Source organism: Colobus angolensis, unplaced genomic scaffold (genome assembly GCF_000951035.1).
Source record: "Colobus angolensis palliatus isolate OR3802 unplaced genomic scaffold, Cang.pa_1.0 Scaffold230, whole genome shotgun sequence".
NCBI lineage: Eukaryota > Metazoa > Chordata > Mammalia > Primates > Cercopithecidae > Colobus > Colobus angolensis.
Window position 1 is genome coordinate 6,527,978 of NW_012115489.1, and position 13,088 is coordinate 6,541,065.

A 13,088-nucleotide genomic window follows, 5' to 3' on the forward strand; every position below is an offset into this window, starting at 1 on the left:
TCCCATTTATAAAAGCTACAAAATAAAATACCAAGGAATAAATTTAATCCAAGAAGTTAAACATTCTACAAAGAATACTATAAAACACTGACGAAAGTAATTTAAGAGAACACAAAAAAGGAAAGATATCCCATGTTCTTGGATTGGGAAAATTAATACCATTAAAATATCTATGCTCCCCAAAGTGATCTACAGATTCAATGCAATCTCTATCAAGATATCAGTGAAATTATTCACATATATAGAAAAAATTCTAAACATTTATAAAACAGCAAAAGACCCCAAGTAGCTAAACAAATCCTGAATAATAACAATGCTAGAGGTACCACACTACCTGCTTTTAAATTATACTACAAAGCTACAACAAAAGTAGTTTGTAAAAAAATAATAGTTTATACAAAAACAAGTAGTATGCTAACAAAAATAGGGTACTAGTGTCCTAAAAACAGACACATAGATGACTGGATCAGGATAGAGAACCAAGAAATAGATTCGTGTACTTACAGCCAACTCATTTCTGAAAAAAGTGGTAAGAACATACATTGGGGCCAGGTGTGGTGGCTTATGCTTGTAATCTTAGCACTTTGGAAGGCCAAGGTGGGTGAATCACAAGGTTGCGAGTTCGAGACCAGCCTGACCAATGTGGTGAAACCCCGCCTCTACTAAAAAAATACAAAACTTAGCTGGGTGTGGTAGCGCATGCCTGCAATCCCAGCTCCTCAGGATACTGAGGCAGGAGAATGACTTGAACTTGGGAGGCAGAAGTTGCAGTGAGCTGAGAACATGCCATTGCACTCCAGCCTGGGCAACAGAGCAAGACTTTGTCTCAAAACATACAAACAAACAAAAAAACAAAACAAGAACAACAAAAAAACAAAAATACATTGGGGACCACGCGCGGTGGCTCATGCCTATAATTCCAGCATTTTGGGAGGCCAAGGTGGGTAGATCATGAGGTCAGGAGTTCAAGACCAGTCTGGCCAACATAGTGAAACCCCATCTCTACTAGAAATACAAAAATTAGCCAGGTATGGTGGCACATGCCTGTAGTCCAGCTACTTGGGAGGCTGAGGCAGGAGAATTGCTTGAACCCAGGAGGCGGAGGTTGCAGTGAGCTGCAACCGTGCCACTGCACTCTAGCCTGGGTGACAGAGTGAGACTCTGTCTCAAAAAAAAAAAAAAAAAAGCGGGCCAGGCATGGTCGCTCAGAGTTGTAATCCCAGCACTTTGGGAGGCTGAGGTGGGCAGATCACGAGGTTAGGAGTTTGAGACCAGCCTGATTAACATGGTGAAACCCCGTCTCTACTAAAAATACAAAAATTTAGCTTGGTGTGTTGGCATGTGCCTGTAATAATTTCAGCTACTCAGGAGTCTGAGGCAGGAGAATCGCTTGAACCCAGGAGGCAGAGGTTGCAGTGAGCCGAGATTGCACTACTGCACTCCAGCCTGGGCAACAGATTGAGACTCTGTCAAAAAAAAAAGAAAAAAGAAAAGAAACATTGGGGAGAGGATAATCTCTTTAAGAAATGTTGTTGGGAAAACTGGGTATTTATAAGAATAAAACTAGATTCCTATCTTCTACCATATACAAAAATAACTCAAATGAATTAGATTTAAATGTAATATGTGAAATTATGAAGCTACTAGAAGAAAACATAGGGAAACATCATAGATCGATGATTTAGGCAACGTTTTTTGGGGTAAGATCTCAAAAACACAGAAAACAAAAGCAAAAATGGACAAATGGGATCATATCAAGCTAAAAAGCTTCTACAAAGCAGAACAATCAAAACAGTAAAGAGAGACAAGCTATGGAAATAGAGAAAATATTTGTAAGCTATTCATCTGACAAGGGATTAAGAACCAAAATATATAGGAATATATAGGGAAGTAACTCAGTAGTATATATTAATATTAATCCGATTAACAATGGGCAAATGCCCTGAATAGACATTTTTCAAAAGAAGACATACAAATGGCTAACAGGTATATGAAAAAATGCTCAATATCACTAATTGTATTAGGCCATTATTTGTGTTGCTATAAAGAGATACCTGAGACCGGGTAATTTATAAATAAAAGAGGTTTATTTGCCTCGTGGTTCTGCAGGCTGCATAAACATGGCGTCAACATCAGCTCAGCTTCTGGTGAGGCACTCAGGGAGATTTTACTCATGGCGGAAGGTGAAGCAAGAGCAAGTATGTCACATGACAATAGTGAGAGCAAGAATGAGTGAGGGGACCAGGTGCAGTGGCTCATGCCTGTAATCCCAACACTTTGGGAGACTGAGGCAGGCAGATCACATGAGGTCAGGAGTTCAAGGCCAACCTGTCCAACATGGCGAAACCCCTTCTCTACTAAAAATACAAAAATTAGCCAGGCATGGTAGCAGGTGCCTGTAATTGCCGCTACTCAGGAGGCTGAGGCAGGAGAATCACTTGAACCCAGGAGGTGGAGGTTGCAGTGAGCTGAGATTGTGCCACTGCACTCCAGCCTGGGCAACAGAGCAAGACTCTGTCTAAAAAAAAAAAAAGAATGAGTGAGGGGGAAAATGTCATACATTTTTAAACAATCAGATCTTAACGAGACTCACAATTGCAAGGATGACACCAAAGGGATGGTGCTAAACCATTTATGAGAAACCCACCCCTCCCAACAGGCCCCACCTCCAACATGGGGATTACATTTCAACATGAGATTTGAAAGGGACATCTAAAGTATATCTTTCTGCCCCTGGCCCCCTGAATCTCATGTCCTTCTTACACTAAAATAGATACCTGCCCAATAGTCCCCCAAAGCCTTAACTCATCTCAGCATTAACTGAAAAGTCACAAGTCTCAAGAACAAAGTCCGATCTAGAGGTAAGTTTCTTCTACCTATAAGTTTGTAAAATTAAAAAAAGGTTACTTACTTCCAAGATATAATTGGGGTACAGGCATTGGGTAAATGCTCCTTTCCCAAAGAAGAGAAATCAGCCAATAGAAAGAAGCTACATGCCCCATGCAAGTCTGAAACACAACAGGGCAGTCATTAAGTCTTAAAGCTCCAAATAATCTCCTTTGACTCCAGGTTCCACATCCAGGACACACTGCTGTGAGAGGTGGGCTCCACTCCACCTCTTGGGCAGCTTTACTTCTGTGACTTTGCAGGGTTCAGCCACTATAGTTGCTCTCATGGGTTGGAGTTGACTGCGTGAAGCTTTTCCAAGCTCAATATGTAAGTTACTGGCGGATCTGCCATTCTGGGGTCTGGAGGACAGTGGCCCCCTTTCCACTAATTCACTAGGCAGTACTCCAGTGGGGACTGTGTGTGGGGGTTCCAACCCCACATTTCCCCTCTTTACTGCCCTTGTAGAGGTTCTCTGTGAGGGTTCCACCCCTAAGCAGACTTCTGCCTGGGCAGCCAGGCTTTCTCATACATCCTCTGAAATGTAGGTGGAGGCTGCCAAGCCTCCTTCACTCTTGCACTATGTGTGTCTATGAACTTAACACCACATGGAAGCTGCCAAGGCTTACAGTTTGTACTTGTTGAAGCAGCAACCCAAGCTGTATCTGGGGTTCACTGGGCTAAGGCTGGAGCTGGAGAGTGGCCTGCATGCAGGGAGCAGTGTCTTAAGGCTGTGCAGGGAAGCAAGACCCTGAGCCTGGCCCATGAAGTCATTCTTTCCTCCCAAACCTCCTGACCTGTGATGGGAGGGGCAGCCTCAAAGATTTCTAAAGTGCCTTTGAGGTCTTTTCTCCATTGTCTTGGCTATTAATACTTGACTCCCTTTTAGTCATGCAAATCTTTCTAGCAAGTGGTTGCTCCAAAGACCCCCTTGAATTCCTCTCCTGATGATGCTTTTCCTTTCTCTGCCACATGGCCAAGCTGCATATTTTTCAAACTTTTATACTGCGCTTACCTTTCCTATATCAATTCCAACTTTAAGTCATTTCTTTGCTCCTAAATCTGGGCATAAGCTGTTAGAAGCAGCCAGACCACATCTTGAAACTTGCTGCTTAGAAACTTGTTCTACTAGATACCCTAAGTTATCACTCTTAAGTTCAAACTTCTACAGATCCTTAGGGCATAAACAGAATACAGCCAAGTTCTTTGCTAAGACATAACCAGGTGACTTTTGCTCTAATTCCCAATAAGTTTCTCATTTCCATCTGAAACTTCATCAGCCTAGACTTCACTGTCCCTATCACTATCAGCATTTTGGTTACAATCATTTAACCAGTCTGTAAGAAGTTTCAAGCTTTCTTTCATTTTTCTGTTTTCTTTGGAGCCCTTCAAACTCTTCAAACCTCTGCTCATTACCCAGTTCCAAAGCTGCTTTCACACTGTTAGGTGTCTTTATAGCAATGCCCCAATTCTCAGTACCAATTTTCTGGATTAGCCTGTTCTTTTTTTTTTTTTTTTTGAGACGGAGTCTTGCTCTGTCGCCCAGGCTGGAGTGCAGTGGCCGGATCTCAGCTCACTGCAAGCTCCGCCTCCCGGGTTCACGCCGTTCTCCTGCCTCAGCCTCCTGAGAAGCTGGGACTACAGGCGCCCGCCACCTCGCCCGGCCAGTTTTTTGTATTTTTTTTAGTAGAGAAGGGGTTTCACCGTGTTAGCCAGGATGGTCTCGATCTCCTGACCTCGTGATCCACCCGTCTCAGCCTCCCAAAGTGCTGGGATTACAGGCTTGAGCCACCGCGCCCGGCCCAGCCTGTTCTTTGTGTTGCTATAGAGAAATATCTGAGGCTGGGTAATTTATAAAGAAAAGAGGTTTAATTGGATCATGGTTCTGTAGGCTGTACAAGCATGATATCAACATTTACTCAGTTTCTGGTGAAGCCTGCAGGGAACTTTTACTCATGGCAGAAGGCAAAGTGGGAACACACATGTCACATGGCAAGGGTGAGTGCAAGAGATAACCCAGACATTTAAAGTAGAGCTAATACTAATCCTTCTCAAACCCTTCCAAAAAAATTGAAAAGGAGGGAATACTTTCACATTCTTTTTACGAGGCCAGTGTTATCCTGATACCAAAGCCAAAGAAGTACTTACAAAAAAAGAAAACTACATGCCAATATTCTTGATGAACATAGTTAACATAGATACAAAAATCTCAACAAAATAGTCACAAACTGAACAACACATTAAAAAGATCGTCTACCGTGACCAAATGGGATCTATTCCTGAAATGCAAGGGTGGTTCAACATACACAAATCAATAAATATGTTATATGAGATTAACAGAATGAATGACAAAAACTATATGATCATCTCATTAGATGCAGAAAAAAGTTTGACAGAATTCAACAACATTTCACAATAAAGACTCTCACCAAGTTAGGTACAGAAGAAAAGTACCTTGACACAGTAAAGGCCATATATGAGAAGCCCACAGCTAACATTATACCCAACAGTGAAAAATTGAAAGCCTTTCAGTTAAGCTTTGAATCAAGACAAAAATGCCCACTTTTGCCACTTTTATTCAACATAGTATTGGAAATTCTTGCCAGAGCAATTAGGCAAGAAAAAGAAATAAAAGGCATCAAAATAGAAAGGAAGAAGTGAAAATGTCTATATTTACTGGTGTCACAATCTTATACGTAGAAAACCCTACATACTCCACCAGAAAACTGTTAGAACTAATAAATGAATACAGTAAAATTGTAGAATATAAAATAAACACTAAAAAGTACATTTCTATAAACTAACAACAAACTATATGAGAAAGAAATTAAGAAAACAATCCCATTTTCAATAACTACAAAAAATATTTAGGAATATATTTAACCAAGGAAGTTAAAGACCTGTACATTGCAAATTATGAAACACTGTTGAGAAATTGAAGAAGACATAAACAAATGGAAAGATATCCCTTGTTCATGGATTGGAAGAAAATTTGCTAAAATGTCCATACTACCCACAGTGATCTAGAGTTTTAGTTCAATCTTTATCAAAATTCTAACATCATTTTTCAAAGAAATAGAAAAAATATCTTAAAGTTTCTATGGAACCGCAAAAAACCCCAAATAGCTAAGGCAATCATGGGCAAAAATAACAAAGCTGGAGGTATTACTTTCCCTGATTTTAAACTACACTACAAAGCTATAGTAATTAAAACATCATGATCCTGGCAAAACCATAGACCCATCAACCAGTGGAACAGAATAGAGAACCCAGAAATGCATCCCACATATATGGTCAATTGATTGTTTTTGCAAAAGTACCAAGAATACACAATGGGGAAAGGATAGTCTCTTTAGTAAATGGTATTGGGAAAACTGGATATCCACATGCAGAAGAATTAAATTGGACCCTTATCTAGCATCATATATAAAAATCTACTCAAAATGGGATGAAGCCTTAAGCATAAGACCAGAAACTGAAAAATTGCTTGAAAAAAATCTAAGGGAAAAATTGTATTGTTCTAGGTAGGGTTTTTTTTGGATCTGAATCCAAAAGTTCAGGCAACAAATGCAAAAACAGACAAATGGGATTATAACAAACTAAAAGCTTCTGCGTAGCAAAGAAGACAATCACCAGTTTTCAGAGACAACCTGCAAATTGTGAGAAAATATTTGTAAGTCATGCAGTCAATAAGAGGCTAATATCAAAAATATATATGGAGCTCAAACAACTCAATAACATGAGGCTAATATCAAAAATATATATGGAGCTCAAACAACTCAATAACATGAGGCTAATATCAAAAATATATATGGAGCTCAAACAACTCAATAACAAGAAGACAAAAAACCCAATAAATTATCGGCAAAGTACCAGGAAAGGGAGATGGAAGTAAAGCAAAAATAAAAAATGGACAAGAGACCTGAGTAAACATTTCTGAAGGGAAGACATGCAAATGACCAACAGATATGTTTAAAAAGTGCTCAACATTGCTAATCATTAGAGAAATGCAAATTAAAATCACATTGAGTTATCATCTCACACCCGTCAGAATGGCTATTATCAAAAAGACAAAAGGCAACAAGCATTGGTATGGATGTGGAAAAAAGGGAATCCCTGTACACTTGTACACTTGGTAGGAATGTAAATTATTACAGCTATTATGGAAAACTGCAAGGAGTTTTCTCATAAAACTTAAAAAAATTGTCATATGATCTAGCAATTCTACTTTTGGGTATTTACAAAAGTAAATGTTCATTGCAGCACTACTCACAATAGCTGAGTTATAGAATCAACCTAAGTGTCCCTCAACAGATGAATGGATAAAGAAAATGTGGTGTGTGTACACAATGGAATAGTATTTAGCCTTAAAAAGGAGGAAATTCTGTCATTTATGACAACATAAATGGAATTGGAAAACATTATGTTAAGTTAAATAAACCAGGCACAGAAAGACAAATAGCATATGTTCTTATTTATATGATGTAAAACAATCGAACTTGTAGAAACAAAGTAGAATGGTGGTTACAGAGACTGGGATAACAGGGCAGTAAAGGTCAAAGGGTACACAATCTCAGTTAGCAGAAATATATTTTGAATTCTATTGTACAGTGTGGTGAATGTAGTTAATATTGGTGTATCATACATTTCAAAATTGTGAAGAGTAAATTTCAAATATCTTTACAAAAAATGTTAAATATTTTAGGTGATAGAGATGTTACCTGGCTTGATTAAATTATTTCACATTGCATTTAGAAATCATAATATCACTTTGTACCTCATAAATTTACACAATTATAAATTGTCAATTTGTAGTTATAAAAAGAAATGCAAACTAAAGTAATACTTTATTGTTTTTCTTCTCCAGGTGATAAGCTTATTCATTCTGGTGGGATTTATAGGAGAGTTCCAAATTTTTTCAAGGTGAGGACTTTTTGGGTTGTGTGTAAAAATCATTAAATTAAAAAAAAGTTTTAGAAATTCTTTAGTCTAATTTTGACATTGCAGTTTGAATCTGTGTATCCCTCCAACATATTTTCTCTTTCCATATTTTTATAAAAGACAATGATAACAAAAGTGTGTTTTAAAAATTATTCTTCTTTTACTTACTTTTTCTCCCTGTAAAATGGAAGACTAAAAGTATAAGTTTTTTGTACCAGTGCCATGGTTTTATCTGTAATGTGGATAATCACAGTGGACTTATATATCTTAGAGCAATATTTGGTCTTTAAATATAATCCTTGCAAAACGTCCTCTGGATTTTAAAGGTTGAGAGTTTTTTAAGAAAATAGTCTTGTCAGTTCTTGAGGCCTGGAAAAGCCAGCATCGTTTTTCCAAGGCTTTGTTATTCTCTCACTGTGTCAGATTGACAAGACAGAGCCAGGTCAGTTCACTTTATGGAACGATCTGAAAATGTGTCAGGGACTGTGCTAGGTACTGGGGATACCGCAAGGAGCAAGAAGGCACTGGGAGCATGCCGGGTGATTCGTATCTTGAGCCAGTTCATGGCAATATGAATGTGCTCAGGGCTCTGACAGAGGCCTGCTCAGGGTGATGCGGGAGCACAGCAGGAAGGTCAAGCAAACTTCCTCTCCTAAGCCTCCATGTTTGGGGAAGCCCTCTGCATTTCCCCAGGACAGAGACTAGAAAAATAACAGTAAGTTCAGATTGTTCAAGGTTGTCAAAAGTATTCAGGTATTTTGATCATTGGTACCCCATGAAAACCACAGGTTGGCAAGATTGGCCCTGTGAAAGCAGCCGAGGCACACACTACAGAATGAGAGTCATTACTTTCAGAGTAACCTGACCCTCTTAAGACATGCAAGAATCATCTTGACTCAAGATATCGCCCAGCCGAGGAATGTGCTGGGAATCCAGAATTCAGGAATACTAGTTCTTTTATCCTTCGTAGAGCATCATTTTAGGCAAGGCTTCCTTAGTCTCTTAAAGCTGACTCGGGTAGTCTTTTCCATATGACACAGCCAGAATGTGAGCATTGTATGAGAGTCAACTCTCCATTTTTACATGTACTTTATTTTGGTGGAGCTGTTTAAGCTCAAATTGCCCTCCTTGGTTGTGTGCTTGAGAAATGGCCTAAATGAACAGGGGATGCATTTAAATAAATTCCTGTCCATTCAGCCTCTGCCAATTTTTAGTTTTCCACTTCTCATGGGGACTTTTTATAGTTTCTTGTCTCTCAGTTAAGTGTTTCTGGATAACTCTTCAAGTCATCATTCAGAATCTCTTCAAACGCCATAAAACCTTCCTCCCTTCAAAGGTCATAAAACATATTTACATATGTTTTCACCTACCCTCCCAACTCAAACTCTCCCTTATCTCTATTCCCGTCACACATTATATTGAATGCATTTCTGTTCTGAAATCCATCAAATGAGATATATTGTACTACGATTATTTGTTTATACATCTGTGTCTCTGTCCTTCCTTCTATCAATAGTCAATGACCTACCTTTTTTTAAAAAATTAAATTAAATTTTATTTTTTATTTTTTATTTTTTTCTGAGATGGAGTCATGCTCTGTCACCCAGGCTGGAGTGCAGTGGTGCAGTCTCAGCTCACTGCAACCTCTGCCTCCCAGGTTCAAGCAATTCTCCTGTCTCATCTCCCAAGCAGCTGGGATTACAGGCATGCACCACAAAGCCCGGCTAATTTTTGCATTTTTAGTAGAGACGGGGTTTCACCATCATGGCCCAACTGGTCTCGAATTTCTGACCTCAAGTGATCTGCATGCCTTGGCCTCCCAAAGTGCTAGGATTACAGGCATTGAGCAACCATGCCCGGCCAATGACCTACCTCTTTTATTATTTCTACAACTCTAGTGTCTTTAGAATCTGGCATATAATAGTTGTTTTTTTTTTTTTTTTTTTTTTTTTTTTTGAGACGGAGCCTCCCTCTGTCACCCAGGCTGGAGTGCAGTGGTGCAATCTCTGCGCACTGCAGCATCTGCCTCCTGGGTTTCAGTGATTTCTCCTGCCTCATCCTCCTGGGTAGCTGGTATTACAGGCACGCGCCACCCTACCTGGCTAATTTTTTTTGTATTTTTAGTGGAGATGGGGTTTCACCATGTAGGCCGGCCTGGTCTTAAACTCCTGACCACAGGTGATCTGCCTGCCTCAGCCTCCCAAAGTGCTCGGATTACAGGTTTGAGCCACTGTGCCAGCATAATAGATGTTTAGTAAAAGTGTTAATCTCTAAGTCAGTGGGGCTCCCTCCATTTTTATGTATTTTAGGATACTTTTAGTGTCTCTTAGGAAAAAATATTTGAGGCAACATTTAACTATTTTTGGCTGTTTTCACTATTCTTTGTGTTCCCTTGTGTATCTTTCTACTTGCTTTATGATGGACAATTTGACACTGTGGCAGTGCCTCCTCTCCAGTCAACTGCCAGTGGGACTCCTATGCCCCTTGGTCAGAATGCAATGGCTGTACCAAGACTCAGGTAGGAACACGCAAAACTTTGTATTTGATTATTTATGTGCAGAAATACTTAGGCATGGCCAAAATGGTATTAACTTTTGAATGTTCATTAAATAGTGTCAATGTTTTTTGAAAACCATGTTAGTAATTTTGAGGGGAGAAAAGTATGATTTGTTTAATAATTAATATTGTAATAAAGTAACTTGTATATTCATTTTTCTTGAAGGACTTTTCTAGATCTTATCTTGGAGCTAGAAATGTAGATAGGCTAAAAGTTCAAGGCAATTTACTAACTCTTTAACTATGAGAGAAATAGGAACAATGTACAATGAAATTTTTAGATAATTTAAAATGTTTTACATTCACTGAGTTCAACTTTTCTTCTCATCTCAAACACACACTAGCAAATAGCAAAATGGCTGCTTGATTTTACTTTACAAATAGCGAACAACCATGAAAAAAAATTTTGCGAAATGTCTTAAAGTTTAATTGCTAAGTAATACAAACACAATGTAGAACTTAATCTGAGTATTATAAAAAGCTTCTAAAAATGTTTGTATTCCTTATAAAATGTTCATTGGAGAAAATACAGAAAATTATAAAGAAATAAAGCATTATTCATAATTCTGCCCCTTCCTTCCTTCCTTCCTTCCTTCCTTCCTTCCTTCCTTCCTTCCTTCCTTCCTTCCCCTCTCTCTCTCTCTCTCTCTCTCTTTCTTTCTTTCTTTCTTTCGTCGGAGTCTCACTCTTTCGCCAGGCTGGAGTGCAGTGGCGCAATGTCGGCTCACTGCAACCCCCCCCCCCCCGGGTTCAAATGATTATCCTGCCTCAGCCTCCCAAGTAGCTGGGTACTCCCAGCCGCGTGCCGCTACACCCAGCTAATTTTTTGTATTTTTAGTAGAGACAGGGTTTCACCATCTTGGCCAGGATGGTCTCCACCTTGTGATCAGCCCCGCCTCGGCCTCCCAAAATGCTGGGATTATAGGCGTGAGCCACTGCACCCGGCCAATTCTACCATTTAGAAGAAACAAATTATATAAGAGCATTTGTTATTTATTCCCTCAGCTCTGTCTACTTTTTCTCTGTGTATGCTTATAATTTAAAAAAGTGAGATTATTTTATCATAGCTTTGTATTCTGCTATTTTAATCTAACATTATACTATCAGGAAAATAATTTATAACAGCAGTGTTATGTTCCATGATATGAATATAGCCTTCTTATTTTTCCACTTTTTTATTGTTTGATTTATTTATTTATTTATTTATTGTTTGATATTTAAATTGTTTCCATTTTTGTTATAAAGAAAATTTTAATAAACATTTTGAATGTAGATATCTGTCCTCTTTTCCCACATTTTTCTGAAGATAGTCCTAGAAATAAAATGTTCATCTTAAAGTTTCTGAACATTTCAAGAGTTAAATATTCTAGAAATAGTCCAGTTTGGGTAAAAATATTTATTTAAAAATCACTTTTAATTAATAAAATAACAGAATCATACCATAGAAGATAATTATTATTTTGAAGCATCATCATCATCATCAGGTATTTATTTAGTACCTACATGGTGGTATTTTCAAAACAAATTGCCTGAATAAAGCATTTGGCTTCTAGCAACTATAATAAATAACAGCTCTGATTACAGGCAAACAGGTACATGAATAACAAGCAAAGGTCAAAGAAACATCAAACACGTTAAATATTTTTATCATTTAAAAAGAAGAAAGAACACTAAACAGAAGCAGAGAGATAGAGGGTGTTTTTTATACAAGCAATTTTTTTCTTTGATTGAAGGTGCAAGGATACATCCTAGATTATAAAAACAAAATTTTCATTCAGAGAGAGACAAGTGAAAATGAGAAAGGGCTTGTAGGTCAGACTTTGACAGGTGAGAATGAGACTGTGGAGAGTGGCTGCCATCAAGGGCTCCCTGATAATATAGAGAAGAAAAACACTTTCTTATGCAAACAATGCCATCTGTGCTCTGGAACTTCACAAAGGACACTGTTAAGTCACACATGAGCAGCATCTTCATCACTTACAAAGAGACTAAAAACGGTATCAAGAAACCTTACCGAGTTCCGCTCCCCACTCACATTCCTCTGTGGCTCCTTTGCTTAAACAAATGAAAGGCACTAGAGCCATGCTAGGGCTGGTGTGCACCTGCTCAGAGTTCAAATTACGCCACTGTGACCCCTCATGACAAGGAATTCCCATTTCTAACCCAATTCAGGATGGATGAATAAGTTCGACATTGATATGTACAGCAGCTCTTCCCTGTTGATTTCACTCAAGGTTTAAATCCTCAGGACGCTCAGTTTTGGTTTCGTTTTTGCTTTGTTTTGTTTTTTTTTAATGGAGAAGAGGTGAGTACAGGAAGAGGCCTGGAAGATGCTCACTGATTGCCAGGGGTAGCTCTTTCTTTTTGTTTAAACGTTAGATACATGTCTTCATAGTGAATGAGGATTAAATAAACCTTAGTATGCATTAGTTGTAGGTTTCTCATTTAGTTTGATAATTTCTTCAGTTTTCCTATATTCTTTTCCCTCAAGAGGTTTGTATTTTACATATTCCTTTGTAGATGTAGCTTCATCTTTGGATTACTTAGGTTTCTGTTTTGTAAATTTGACTTCCATATTCATGTACTTCTCTCTGAATTGTTTTGCTTGCCTTTCTTCCTAAAGAAGGCTTACAGTTTAGCTGAAAGGAATTGCCATTACTCTTCTGAAGGTTTCCCTAACTCTGCTTCATTTTAACCCTTTCCCA

The 13,088-nt window shown here is 38.5% G+C and overlaps 1 protein-coding gene across 1 annotated transcript in view; it reads left to right on the plus strand.

Moving 5' to 3' along the window:
* The window catches only part of C7 (complement component 7), an 81,664-nt gene that overhangs the window by 12,677 nt on the left and 55,899 nt on the right, over positions 1 to 13,088 (plus strand). The window contains exons 2-3 of the mRNA XM_011944418.1: positions 7,754 to 7,809; positions 10,270 to 10,345. Coding sequence (XP_011799808.1) covers positions 7,754 to 7,809; positions 10,270 to 10,345 — 132 coding nt within the window. The remainder of the gene's footprint in view (positions 1 to 7,753; positions 7,810 to 10,269; positions 10,346 to 13,088) is intronic.